Source organism: Bubalus kerabau, chromosome 7 (assembly GCF_029407905.1).
Source record: "Bubalus kerabau isolate K-KA32 ecotype Philippines breed swamp buffalo chromosome 7, PCC_UOA_SB_1v2, whole genome shotgun sequence".
NCBI classification, from domain to species: domain Eukaryota; kingdom Metazoa; phylum Chordata; class Mammalia; order Artiodactyla; family Bovidae; genus Bubalus; species Bubalus kerabau.
The window spans coordinates 41,501,942-41,516,475 of record NC_073630.1 but is presented as its reverse complement, the minus strand read 5'-3'; the positions used below and the strand labels follow the sequence as shown (position 1 = coordinate 41,516,475).

Below are 14,534 nucleotides of genomic sequence, written 5' to 3'. Positions count from 1 at the left end.
AATATGGGGTGTTTGTGTTTGGAAATATTCTTACTGCTACAAATTTCCTTTAAAGGGGTTGACTCTTTTATTACTTGTTTAGCGGTAACGTCACGTTTCTACTAACAAAAACTCCTTTAGGATTTGGGTATTTTATATAATGGAACTCTAATTGTAAAAAAATTATGTGTTGCTCTACAAGCATCTGTCAGAGGAATAGCAACATCATGAGAATATTTTTACAAATACTGAGTTAGGATTTTATGTTCTTGGAAGGTCTGCCCGTTGAGGCCACCGTATGATTGACACACTGTCCTACCAGGACTGTAGCGTTTGCTTTGATAAGGAGTAACTACTACGTCTCACAGACTTAAAAAGTGATGTTACCTAAGCAAGGAGTATAATAAAGGAGTGGACCCTCCCCTTCCATAGCTGTGTGAGAGTCTCTCATGCATCAGTTTACCATCGTTTCATTCCATCCATCCAGGAGACTACACAGAAACAGAGAGGACTATGTGGAAAGAAGTGCTGAGTTTGCAGATGGTTTGCTCTCAAAAGCTTTGAAAGACATTCAGTCTGGAGCACTGGACATAAATAAAGCAGGCATACTTTATGGCATACCTCAAAAAACTTTACTTCTCCACTTAGAAGCCTTACCAGCAGGGAAGCCTGCATCTTTTAAAAACAAAACTCGAGATTTCAATGATAGTTACTCATATAAAGACAGTAAAGAAACTTGTGCAGTGCTGCAAAAAGTAGCCTTGTGGGCAAGAGCTCAAGCAGAGCGCACAGAAAAAAGTAAACTCAATCTACTTGAAACCTCAGAATTAAAATTCCCAACAGCTTCCAGTTACCTCCATCAGTTAACTCTACAGAAAATGGTTACTCAATTTAAAGAAAAAAATGAAAGCCTACAATATGAAACACATCCTACTGTACAGTTAAAAATTCCTCAGCTACGAGTAAGTTCTATTTCAAAACCACAACCTGATGGTCCTGGTCTGCTGGATGTTATGTATCAAGTTTCCAAAACCTCTCCAGTCCTTGAAGGATCAGCCCTCCAAAAACTGAAAAATATACTCCCTAAACAGAACAAAATAGAATGTTCTGGGCCTGTAACTCACTCAAGTGTTGACTCTTATTTTCTACATGGGGACCTCTCTCCTTTGTGTCTTAATTCTAAAAATGGAACAGTTGATGGAACCTCTGAAAATACTGAAGATGGATTGGATCGAAAAGATAATAAGCAGCCCAGGAAAAAACGTGGCCGTTATCGGCAATATGATCATGAAATAATGGAAGAGGCTATTGCGATGGTAATGAGCGGAAAAATGAGTGTTTCCAAAGCACAAGGAATTTATGGGGTACCTCACAGCACTTTAGAATACAAGGTAAAAGAAAGATCTGGAACACTGAAGACTCCTCCGAAGAAGAAACTCCGATTACCAGACACTGGGTTATACAATATGACAGATTCAGGGACTGGCAGCTGCAAAAACAGCAGCAAGCCTGTGTAGATTACTTGTTAGGAAAACGTTTGTATGTGCGTGAGTGCGTGTATGTGTGTTTGCGTGTGTATGTGCACAGGTGTGTTTTTGTGTGTCTATCTACACACATGTGGGAATTACAGATGCTCACTCTGACAGGAGACATGAAATTTTACAGTTCAAAAACCACTTACATGCCTTTTGAAAAAAAGTTTTATTCAGGGTTTTCACTGTGGACAGAATTATATAGTTGCTTACTTAATTCTGATAGTTTGTATTTAATCCTTGTATAAATAGGTGAAAAAGATTCAGGTTTTCTTTAGTAGTCAATAGCATAAAGCATTGTGGGAAAACAAGTAACTGTCAAGTGAAATATTTTTCTTGGTGAAAGACCACTCCAGCCATTCAGTTGAACCATCTTCTAATGGAAATATGATATTACTAGTTTGTAAGCATTTTTGCATAACATACTTACATTTATTGTAAGTATATGAAACAACCAGTCAAAGTTTAAACAGACAGCTATCTCCACACTAATAAAAATTAATATATACAGTATTAGTACACTACAGTGCATTCTATGAAATATGAAATGCACTCAAGTGCATCCATCAGAAATAGAAAACCTTAAATGATATGTATAATGAAATTTAATATTTATCATTTAATAGTTGATTTAGCAGGAGGTTGGGGTTTATAAGGTATATACTTTAAAAAAAAACTGACACATAGTTAACCCCAGCAGCTATAGAATCATTTAATGTAAGATGGAATACTAAGAACAAAAAGTAATTTAAATTTAATTATTAAAATAATTTAATTTTGTTTTTCATTTGAAAAATAAGCTAATGTGTAAGGTTAGAAAAGAAAGTTGGAATGCAACTTAGAGCATGTTTATAATGTGCACAGAAAAAGCTTGAGAATGATAATTTTGGTTTAAATGTGCTGGTTAGTTGATGTTATGACTACTTTAAATTTTAAGGATTGTGACACACTCCTACTATGGAAAAACCTCAGTGTAACTTTAATATATTTGCTGCTGTGACATTTCAAAACATTTTCAGTTTATCAAAATGAATTACAGATTTCATTTTGGTGGGCGATACATTATCATTTTGCTAATAACCAAATTTGCAGTTTGTTCAGGGTCTTGAATAGATTTACAAATATTTAACACTGAAGCTGTTTTGAACTTTCAGTAATGTAAACTCTCTACTAATTAGGTAGTTAGAAGCTGGGCAGTGCATTTTAACTTTTACTAGACTCATGAGAAAGACCAGTAATTTTGTATAGCAGTTTTAAAATGTGTTTCAGAGTATCCATGTTGGATTTATGGAGTACGCAGTTTTAGTGGTAAAATGTTATAAAGCATGTGCCTCCATAGAAAGAATGGGGATTTGCTTCATAAATACAAAATTCTTCGAGTGCCCCTTTTCTCTGTTAAAATTCAGGTTCTGATCATTTTTTCTAAGCCAGTTTTCCTAAGTCCAAAAGGAATACTTAAAGCTGAATTTAAAAAGTAAGTGCACCTTGTCAAATACATGTGTTTTTACACTTGTGTTTGTGTGTATCTAATAATCATATATGCATATAATACTAAAGAGATTTTCAGCTATTACATTTAAAAACTGCTTACACATGTTTAAAGAAACTGAAGAGTAGAAAACTACACAACCAAGTAGTTATTTGGTCTCTCAGATCTATACTGAACCCTCTTCAGCTATTAAAGTTACTTGCATACTAGGATATGAATCCTCTTGCTCTTTTTTTTCCCCCAAGAAATTATACATAATAGATTGCAAAACAGCAGATGTCAGAGTCATCTTTCTTTTTAAAGAATTAAGCCATATTTTGTGAGGGCCAGAACTTGGATTATTTAATATATTTCCCCTCCGCCCCCCATTGAAAAATGAAGTTAAAGTAAATGTTTCAACACAATTTTATTGACCTCTTTATACAGAACTTTACCTGCAAAAATTGGGGGGTTTGAATGCATTACATAATATTTATATTGTATTGAGCTTTTTTATTCCTCACACTATATTTACATTAATAAATTGATTGAGAAGTTTATAGTAAAGGGATACTTACAGAACACTTTTATATCATTTAAAAGATGACCTGACCAAAAACTTTACAGGATTCATAAAATCAGGGATCATTTTGCTATTGACTTCACAGTGATCAGTAGTTTTATAGGTAATATTATAGTTAATTTGCAGCATTTTAGTACTCGTATTATTTATTTTTGGTCAGAAATAGTAAATTAAATATTTTTTGATAGTTTATAGGTAATGATCAACCCATAACTTTTAAAAGAAACAAAATGTTTCTAATTATTGAGTTAACTTTTGATTATACAAACTAGGAAAGGCAGGGAAATTTATGGGTTCCTCTTCTCCCCAGTGATTCTATTAAGGTGTTCTTTATGTTTAACTTTCAAAGTACTTTATAAATTTAGTTACCAGTTGCTACTTGTTAATTGACAATTTTCTGAAAAATCCAGTTTCAGCAGACTTTTAGTGAAGGTGAAAGCAATCCTTATGTGCTTTCTACTTATTTGAATGTTCCTCAAGTATTTTATATTAAAAAAAAAAGAAGGAAAAGAAAAAACAGTGCCTCTGTTTTTAGAAAACTACTGCTCAGTAAAGTTGTTTAAACCATTTCTGGTAGCTAATGACAATTTTATATTAAATTGTATACTAACTTTAGTGAGACTGATTTTTTTAGTTGTTTACAGTACAAATACTTGTATTTGTTCTTTAATTACAGTATTTTCATTGTCGCAGTAATTTAGTAAAACTCTGTGGCTGCCTTGATTTTGACAGATTTTGTTAATATAAACTGATTGTTAGGCAATTAGTTATATTTATGCATAAATCAATTGCACTATAATTCATGAATTATTTATTACAATATTTTCTAATGAATTCATGTATCTGTCTTGTGTTGTAAATGTACTGTAATTCTGTTTCTACTTTGTGTTGTTATATATCTAAATCTGATTGTATGAATTTTAATTGTTCAGTTAACGTGTTTCTAGGTTGTAATTTGTAGTAAAGCACTTCAATGCTTTTGCACTTAAATTTACAACACTGTTGGTGTGTGATTGATTTACTCATTCATTCAGTAAAAGAAAAAAAGAAAAGAAAAGAAAAAACTTGACTACACTGACTTATTTGATTCACTTTAGGAAGCAGTTTTATTAATATTAATAATAGAAATTGACTTTTTCTAAAGACAACTCTCAGCAACAAAGCTTATAAAGGGAAAAATGGATAGAAACTTACCAAAAAATAAGCAGGATGTGTTTGTTTATAAATCAAACAAAAATTAGAAAAAATTTTAGCACGAAAAGCAATGGAGCTGTGAAACATAACAATTTTAGAATCTTTATGTAGTTAAGTGAGAGTAAATTCTAGATTGGAGGCTTATGTGTATTCAACTATTTACTCATACATTTGATTTTTCTTTGAGATTCTAACATATAAAAAATACAGAAATGAAAATAATTAAAGCCAAATAAGCATATTATAGAATTTTCTAATTTGAGAACTTAGTTATCTAATATCTGAGAGAGATGTATAAAATCCTAATATCTGAATATCTAGTAACTTTTTAAAGCTGTTCTTCATATGACATTGGATCAAAATTATTGGGCCCTATGATATTGTTGAGATTTTCGAAGTTCCACTATTAAAAATAATCAACTGAATAAGAAATTCTTAAAGAATAGACTTCTTGGAATGTCAAAAGAGAGCTATTAAAATTTTTCAATGATTTTCAAAATAACACTAATCATTAATTTTGATTAGTTCTGCTCTAGACTACTAACGGAAAAAATCATTTGAGCATTTCAGGAACTGTTACAAGAGCATAGTAATGTTTAAAAAATAGTCATTTTCCAAATTTGCAAAATTTGCTTTGGTGTTTTTGCTGCTACTCAACAGAGTTTTATAAAATGTAGATACAACATAGCCTACTTATCTGTGAAACAGGTTAAACCAGTTTTAGGCAAGTATTTTTATGAGAAGCATGTAAAATCTCTCTTTAGTTACAGATACGTTTAATAGGCCATAATATAACTTTTAAACAAACATGTTGGAAATGGATCTGTCAGAACTTTTGGGGTTTTCTTTTGCTTATGTGAAAATCATAGTTTTTAATTTGCTGGGAAAGAATATAATACCACTTATACCCTCTTATTGATAGTTAACATTTACTTGTGCCTTTATTCTCTATATATGTTTCCTGAGTTATACAGTAGTGAATCTTTGGAGTCGGTTCAATCATTTTATACTCTAACCATGAAAAAATTTACAAAAATTATTTTCCAAAGGGAAGGGATACCGAGGTCATATCCTGTCTTCCATCTGTCTAGAGATGACAGTAGACTTAAAAATTTTTATTGTAATTTCATCTCTTCTGTTTGATAACTTCTTTATGTTAAATCCCATGCTAGTTTTACTAGCGAAACATGGATTGAATCTAGTAAAATTATCTTTTTCCTAGAAAAATTTTTATCTAATCTGAAACAGTTGTTTTGATGTTTTTGCTACTCAACAGAAATTTTATAAAATGTAGATAACATATTGCCTACTTATCTGTGAAACAGTTGAAACCGGTTTTAGGGAGGAACTTTTTAAAATCAGTTTCACTTTCATTTTAAAAATTATTTAATTTTTAATATTGGTGAACATAATAACCCTTTATTAAAACAAAATACAGTCTTCTATCACTGTTCATAGTCAGCATATTTCAGTTCCAACCCTAAATAAAATTTATACAAACAGTAACTAACAACAACAAATATAAGAAATCACAAGTGGGAGGCTGTTTTCATGTACAGAGTTTGGTGATATGTTTAATTTAAACAGATACTTTTCTGAAACAGAATTCTTTTAATATATTTTATTCTTCTTGCTGCTGGTATTGGATTAGAAAGTTTTTTTTTTATATAGACTTATACATTGGTTGCTAAGTAATCCTGGGTTTTAGTTTCCATTAGATTTATGTTAGTTTCTACAGTGGGATATTTTCCAGCATTTGAAATTAAATAATTAGGTAAGTAATGCCTTTAGTTTTGATGTAATTAATTAAGTATTTAAAATAAATTAAAAATAGATCCCATTTTTAAATAGCTTAAATTTTTATTTTATTACTAGGTTAAAACGCCTGTTATTTATATGAAATCTAAATCCCTTAACTTTCCTTTTGACTATACAAAACGTTTTATTAATAATTTTATTTTCACTACCTTGAAAAATATTTTATCTTTTTTTAAATAAAGGTATTATCTTTATTTTAAATAAAGATAAGAAAGATTTTCTCCTATATCTTATTTATCTTATTTGTACTAATATGGACTGATAACTACGAAATAACTTATAAAATGTCTACTTTATAAAAATTTTAACTCCTTCTGAAGCACTTTCCATTAAACATTCTTAATATAGCCAAAGCACTAAACATTAGCAATCTGTAAATATAACCATATCTATCAGTAGCAGCCTTTATATTACACAAAACATAGGGTTTTGCTTTGACTCATATTTTGTCATAGGGAATTATCATAAGTGCTTCATTATATTTTTGGTAAACAATAATCAAGATATCACTTTCACAGCTCTCCATAGGAATTAGGAGTCCAGCAATATCAAAATATCTATTTCAAGCTCTGTTAAAATTCCTTATGATATTAGTATTTTTGCTGTAATTCATTTTTTGTTTGATTTTTATTTTTAGTTCAACTGTTGATGCAAAATCAGAGGAAGCTACTAAAATGGAAAAAGGAAAATCAGCATTAAGCAAAGTTTTGGAATCTTTGTGCATACATCACCAGGAACAAGTTTTGGCTATGTTGAAATTTCTAGTCCAAGAGCAGAATGCTGCTTCTCTTTGCTGTTGTAATTCATCCTATACTGTGTCTTCAGAGTCCCAGAATCCCCTAATTGAAGATGATTTAGATGGTCTGTTCTGTAGTTGTGAATATAGGCTGGCAGAAAGAGGGTATTTACACAATGAAAGACAAAGCCCTGGTTTTGTGCCTCTGCCGGTCTGTATTAAAGATTTACATTGTTTATCTTGTCAAACTGTAACTATTGAGCACATTAAGAAGGTAGTGAATAGAGGAATTGCAAACAGTTACAATTCTCACAGGTGCTGTTCTGGACTGTTAGCAGACATTCATTCCACAAAATCAGGCTTTCAGAGTCCTCATTCATCAAGGGAAATACGTGATGTTTCAGTAAATCTTCAAGATGTTTGTAGATCTCGGAGTCCCTCACCCCCACCATTATCACCTGTGCAGGCTGAAGGATTTGAAAAATTGAAAGATGTCATCTCGGAGTGTTCAGCCTTAGAAAATAATAGACTTGAAACAAACATTAACCAGCCTCCATCTCTGACACCAGCAGAAATAAGCAATGATGAAGATGATCATGAAGGTAAAATGCCTAAAACTAAAAAATCCAGTAACTCTGATTCTTTGCTCTTAGAAGACTGCAATAATTGTACTACAAATCATGAAAAGGGTGAAACTACTATAATTTTTCAAGATTTAATGGATCGTATTAATGAAAAATTAAAATCAATAGAAACAATAGATATGACAAACCTTATAAAATTATCTAGCAGTGATTGTAATACAGATAATGATTTAAAATTGAGAGATTTAATAACCTCTCTTTTGCATAATGCAAAGGCCAGTGATTACAGTTTTATGGAATTACTGAGTCAACATGATAAAAAGATAGAAAATAAAATTATTCAGACAAGATTTCGAAAGCGTCAAGAAACCTTATTTGCAATGCACAGCTCTCCTGACTCACCCATATTCAGAAGGCAGTCACTACAGATAAAAAGAGAACTTGCTAGTCTTGATGAAAACTTTATGAGAAAAAAATACACCGAAAAAAATCCAAGGAAGTTTTTGCGCAATGATGAACTCTTTTCAGCAGACAAAGAGCAATTCTATCATTGCCAAGGACCTTCTTTACAGAATTCTAAAAGCCTGCAAGATAATTATCATGTGGAAACATCATTTTTACCAGATTATGGATTACAGTCATTGCAACTACCTCTAAGTAATTTAGAAACTAACTTGGCTTTTGATGCATTTTCAGAAAGCTTTAAAACAGCTTCTCCTGAGAAAATGAGCATAAGGAGATCACAGGAGAAATCTGTGGCTAGGAAAAAGTCTTTGCAAAATCATAAAGAGAATCCAAAATTAGAGAATACTCAAACTCCTTTGAAAAGTGATATCCCTGGACTTTTGAGCAGAACCAAACGAAATATTGTACCACCAGGGTGGTATTCTATATATGTAACAAATAATTATGTTTTCAAAAAATCCCCTAAGGCCAAAAAAGTTTCTGACTCTACCAAAGGAAAAGATGAAGTAAAAAATATTCAGGTTGAAAGCTCACATAGTATAGATTTAAACAAAATTGCAATGAATTCTAATTTACAAGTTGTTGTGGAACGTTTGGAAGATACAATAAATATGGCCAAAAAGTCTTGGAATAATCAGTCATTATCAGAAGGGTATAAAGCATCCAAGAAATTGATAGAAGTTGATGGTAAAGATCAACCTGCTGGTAGAAATATGACTCTGACTGTAAGTAGAATGACATGTAAAGAGAAAAGTTTATCAAAATCCATAGTAGCATCCACCAATATTAAAACCAATCATATACCTACAATAGATTTGAATAGCAAACGACTTAACCAGAAAAAGTCATCTGTTTTAAACACAAGTAGCTTGATTTCCAGTGTTGAAAATGTACCAACAAAATATGAAGCCATTGAAAGCTCTTCTTTTGCCACCTATTCTAGTCCTATCAAACTCATGTTTTTATCTGAGGTTAAAAGCAGTGAAGGAGTCAAATATACTTTAACTTCAGTCGATAATGCCGAATCAAATCATGATTTTTCTTCTGAAAAGCAACCAACTCATCAAGTAACTGAAAATAAAAAAGAAACAAATGAGACTATCCCAAATGCTAACTCTGCAAATTATAGTTCTAATCTTAATGATAGTGACACTTTGCAAAAAGAACTAAACAAATTTAATTGTGCAAAAGAAATGGCAGAATCCTCTGCAGTGTTTACAGATGATATGAAGAATGATAAGCCACAAGAGTTACCTAAAGAGTATTCAAGCAGTACGATTGATTCATCTTTTAAAAGAAAACCAGGTAGACCTAAAAAAATAGGTCCCCAGGTTGTGAAACAGATAAAGCGACCAATTGGAAGACCACCGAAACCTAAAACTGACCAAACAGACATCGCCATTTGCCAAAATGAGTCCATTAGTGCTGAAAAGAAAAGCCCAGAGTCTCTCATATCAGAAGTAAAAGAAGGCATATATCAGAAGAGTATTACAGTAACTGTTATTTATGGAAGGTCAAGAAGAACTAAAAGGCATGTTTCTGAAGGAAGTATAAACAAAAGTAATGGTATGTCTTTAAAAAATAATGTTACTGATTTTCCAACAGAATATAATAGTCTCAGAAATATTAGAGAATATGACACTGACTTGGGTGAAAGAATAAGTGCTATTTCAAGTTTGACTACTGAAAGTGAAATCTTGGGGTCTGGCTTTGAATATGTTAGACCTTTCAAGAACAAGCCTGTGATACCTCAACCGTCCAAGAACATTATTCGACCAAATCAGAAGCCTTTGGCAATAATTAGGAAGCCTGGTAGACCTGCAAAAGTGAAAATCTCTGGCATATCTGTGACTATCAATAGAATTTCACCTCAGGAGAGAGAAGTGAGTATTAGCAGCTGCTTACCCCCTTTAGAACAAGAAAATATATTCCAGAAAAATCTGCCTGAAGAAAATCACCAGTGCACCATGGATACAAGGCACACTGAAGCTGACGAATTCAAGAATGAATCAAAAAGTATGGTTGCTGCTGTACCTTTCAGACATTCCATTAGGGATCGAAAACCATCTCTGCATTTCTTACACTCATTAGCATCTTCTAGTTCACTTATTTATAGAAATTCCCTGCTCCATAAGTCATATAAGCTCCATTTGCAGAAAGGTAAAAGTCAGAAGGACAAACATAAGCAGTCAAGGATTAAAATAGCTTCCAAAGGTATGCCAGGAGCTAGAAATTCAAGGAATGCAAAAAAGCATTTGGAAGATAAATTAATACCCATTTCTGAAGTATCCTTGGACCCTATAATTTCATCAAACCCTTTGCTCAGGTGGTGGGCTGCTTCTACTTCAAACGATTCCTTATTAGAGGAATTAAACAATAGATTTGAACAAATAACAAATGCTTGGGTGCCTGTGAGTGGAGATGAAGCTGAAAATTGTGTTCATAAAAAAAGAGACCACATTGAAAATGATAACTTCAAAATAGCAAGCCCTTTGGAGACCTGTCTTTTAGAACTTGAGGTTTCACCCGTAAAAATGCTTTTTCAGAAAAAGTATGATTTGAATGAACTCTGTACCTGGTTTATGCAAACAACAGAAACACAGTCTCTTTCACTAGTTAGAAAAGCAAATGCACGAAACCCTTTGGAAGTAATAAACACCAGAGGAATTAAATTAGGGACCAAATATTCTGATTTTAATACCAGCCCTTTCAGAAAGCACTTTAAAAAATTTGCACTATCTTCGCCTTCAAAGTCAGCAGGGAAGTTGCATATACTGCATAAAATGGTTAGCTCCCCACTCTTAAATGTGAAAAGTAATTTAACACTAACTAGATTAAAAAGAACTGAGTTTAAGAGGTTGCATCATGAAAGGTGGAGAAGACAGGGAAAGCTGCACAGCCATGGGACAGGTGCTTGGATATCTAAGAGGAGGAACTTAAGATTTTTTTGCCAGAGCCAACTTTTGAGTAAGACTGAGGGAGTAACAAATGCTGACGTCCCACTCCAAGGAAAAAACACAGTAGATAATCAGTTTATTTTCCCACCTGAGATCAGGGATAACTTTTTGCAACAGAGGTTGGCCATGTCTGATTTCAAAACACATGCTAGTTTAGAGAATAAATTTAACTCAGAAGCAAAGGAGAATGGAACAAACTGCAGCCAAAAAGATTTTGAAAAGGGACCAAGACTAGGAAATGTATGTTCAAATAATTGGAGGTCAAAAACCTTGAAAGACTGTAGAATATTTTTGAGGAAGATCAACTATCTCGAACACAGAAATACTTTTAAGTTAAATACCATCATTTACTCTCCTGAATCTGTTAACTGTGGAAGTAATCATCAAACTCACATAGAAGAATCAAAGCGCTTTACCTTAAGATCCCAGTCTGCTAGGCAAAATTCTTTTAAAAAGCAATCTAAAGAAATAGAAAATGCTAAAGCAAATAGTCCTTCAAGCGATAAATTTCCTGCCCAACTTGAAAATAGTAGATTAAATAAATGTGTTAACTATGACAAGAATCCTTCTGATAATTGTGAAGTTCTTAGCAAAATGAACAAAAGAAAAAGACCACCATGGAAGACCACAGAAATGTCAACAAAAAGACATAAACGACAGTCCTGCAACAGTGGACAAATGGCAAACTATTATTCAAAATACCAACTAGGTAAGTTTTTCTCTACTTAATTTTAGTTTCATTGTAGGTGCCTTGAGTGAAATATCAGATGATGGATAGAAAAGGAACAGTTGATTTAGTTTTATTTCTAAAATATTTGGACAATCTAATTTCTTGGCACCTAGTATGAAACTCATGAAATTAGGTGCTGCTAAATGTCCCAGTGAACTTCCCCACATCTAAATGTGTCCAGGATTTCAAGAAAAGTATATTTGAGACATAGAAAGCTTCTAAAATATTAATGTAAATACTCTCTTCTTTTGCATCTGATCTAATTTAAAATATAGAGAACAGTCTGACAAATAAATATGCCCAAGTAGCTATCTAAAAATTTACTACTACACTACAAGCTAATATATATTTATTATCTAATGATAAATTAGTAACTTTGAGACCATCTGGAAAGTAAAAACTATCTCATGGTTGACTTGATGAAGACCATAACATATATAATAATCCTAGCGTATCAATCTCACATTCACCATTAAGTTGTTAGGCCCTTTGATACTGCTTTGGGAACCACTTTTAGAGTCTATTTAAAAGTGTCAAGATTTTTTTTCCAATATGTCAGCAACTTATTAAATAGTTTTTTCATATCTGACATTGATTCCATGGATATAAAGATGAGGATTTCTTTATAGAGATAATACATCACCTACCAAAGGAGAAAATCATATACAGGTAATTTTAAGGTAATGCTAAATTCAGAATGCAAACTGGAATTACTTTAGCAAGTAATTATGAGCTTTACTCAGTTACACCAAGCTGACACTGGTGCCTCAGGGAGACCGTTGCCCCTCGAACCTAGAAAAATGGGGTGTAAACACTAGTTGCCATCGTAACCAGTTCCAGTTCTGCTTCTTGATAGGTGCTAGACAATTTAGGATATGTAAGAGTGTGTTAGTGTTTGTTGATTTTTTTTCCCTGACATGAAAGAGGGAAGGAATGCAGGGTTACTGGGTTACATTTGGATATTTAAGGATTTTTTATCCTATGGTTGCATTGTTACATTGTATATTTTAGGGGAGTCTTTTGTGTGGCCTGAGAGGTATTAGTGGCTTAATTTTTGTTATGTTTTTAAAAAACTTTTTTAAAAGCTAAAAAAACACTTTCAGGTCTTAAATTGGAACATTAAAAACAGTAATTAAACTCAAGTTTTAATAGGTTAGAAGATTATTATGAACCCCAAAATTCAATTACTTAACTGAATAACTTTTATAATACCTATTTCTGTATATCTCACATGCAGTGATTAAAATTTTTAACGTAAATCATTAAAATTTTAAAGATGGTCAAATTAGAGTCTCTATTATTAAAAATGTATCAAACCCAAAAGTAACGCCCTTTGTTCCTTGGCCTAAGGATAACTAAAAATAACACAACAAATAGTATGTCAGGAAGAAAGAGGGAAGAAGTCTAATAGTTATTTTTTTCAAAAGAGCTTATAATTCACCTAAAAATAAGTTCACATATTTTTAAAAGATTGCCATGAATGGAGAATAAAGTGTAATGTTTCATTTTTAATTCTTTACACCATCCTCATTTCATACTAAAGATAGTTTGTATTGTCATTTCTCAACAGAACTGTATTTTGTTTCTTCCAGCTTAACCATTGTATCTTTCTAAGGTATAAATATAAATGTATTTTAATATGATTCTTCATCTCACTAAATATATCACCCTAGAAAAATAAGATGGAAGATGCCTAATTGTTAGTTTTTCAAATTAATTTCAAATTCTTTTGTAACATTTAAAAAAACTTTAGTATCATATTAGGAGTTGTTTTTCACCTTTTCTCATTTTAAAAATTCATAGTAATAGTTCCTGTTCTGCTCAAAGTTTTATTTATCTTTTACTGATAACTTTCCTTCTTTGTTTTAACATTCTTTTTTTTCCCACTCAATCAACAAGGACATTATTTTTATAAAGTTGTATTTATAGCAATATTTGTTATATTATCTGATTTTTAAATGTTTCTTAAGGTGTTGTTGTTTTTTTCATTATTCTTGATACTCCATACTTCTTTTTGCCTTTTTGGAAGTGACACTAAAATTCATTATTTTATATGTGTTTTTCTTCTTCATTGAATACATAGTGACTGGAAGTTTGAGACTTAACAATAGGACTTTTCTAGGAAAATTCATTTGATAATGTAATAATGAATTAATGGAATATTTCTGTTGATGAAGAGTTTTGCTTTTACTTGAAAATGTCTTGTTTTTAAACTTTTGAAGATTAACCATATAGATATAGTTTAGTACACAGAAATTTTAAAACTTACACTTGATGACATTTGTACTGCTTATATCAACTGTAAACATGGAAAGGAAGAAGAAGAAGTGCAATTCTATTGTATTCTTGTTTTAACAAATACTTAATGAATGCCTACAATATGCTCTTAGGCACGATACAAGATTCAAAAAGCTTTTTTCCATCTAAGTAAGAAAATAAGATCTATATTGCTTATTTATTCAAAATATAGAGTATATTTTATGTTTTA

The 14,534-nt window shown here is 31.7% G+C and overlaps 1 protein-coding gene across 14 annotated transcripts in view; it reads left to right on the top strand.

Moving 5' to 3' along the window:
- LCORL (ligand dependent nuclear receptor corepressor like) overlaps positions 1–14,534 on the top strand; it is a 175,030-nt gene that overhangs the window by 141,282 nt on the left and 19,214 nt on the right. For 8 of the 14 annotated variants that reach the window (XM_055588091.1, XM_055588089.1, XM_055588095.1 and 5 more), the window contains one exon: positions 7,212–12,025. The exons of 4 other annotated variants lie outside the window; for them this stretch is intronic. In XM_055588091.1, coding sequence (XP_055444066.1) covers positions 7,212–12,025 — 4,814 coding nt within the window. Of the gene's footprint in view, positions 1–466; positions 4,677–7,211; positions 12,026–14,534 lie in introns of those variants that run through there. 2 more of the 14 variants (XM_055588098.1, XM_055588112.1) reach the window with 2 other exon arrangements.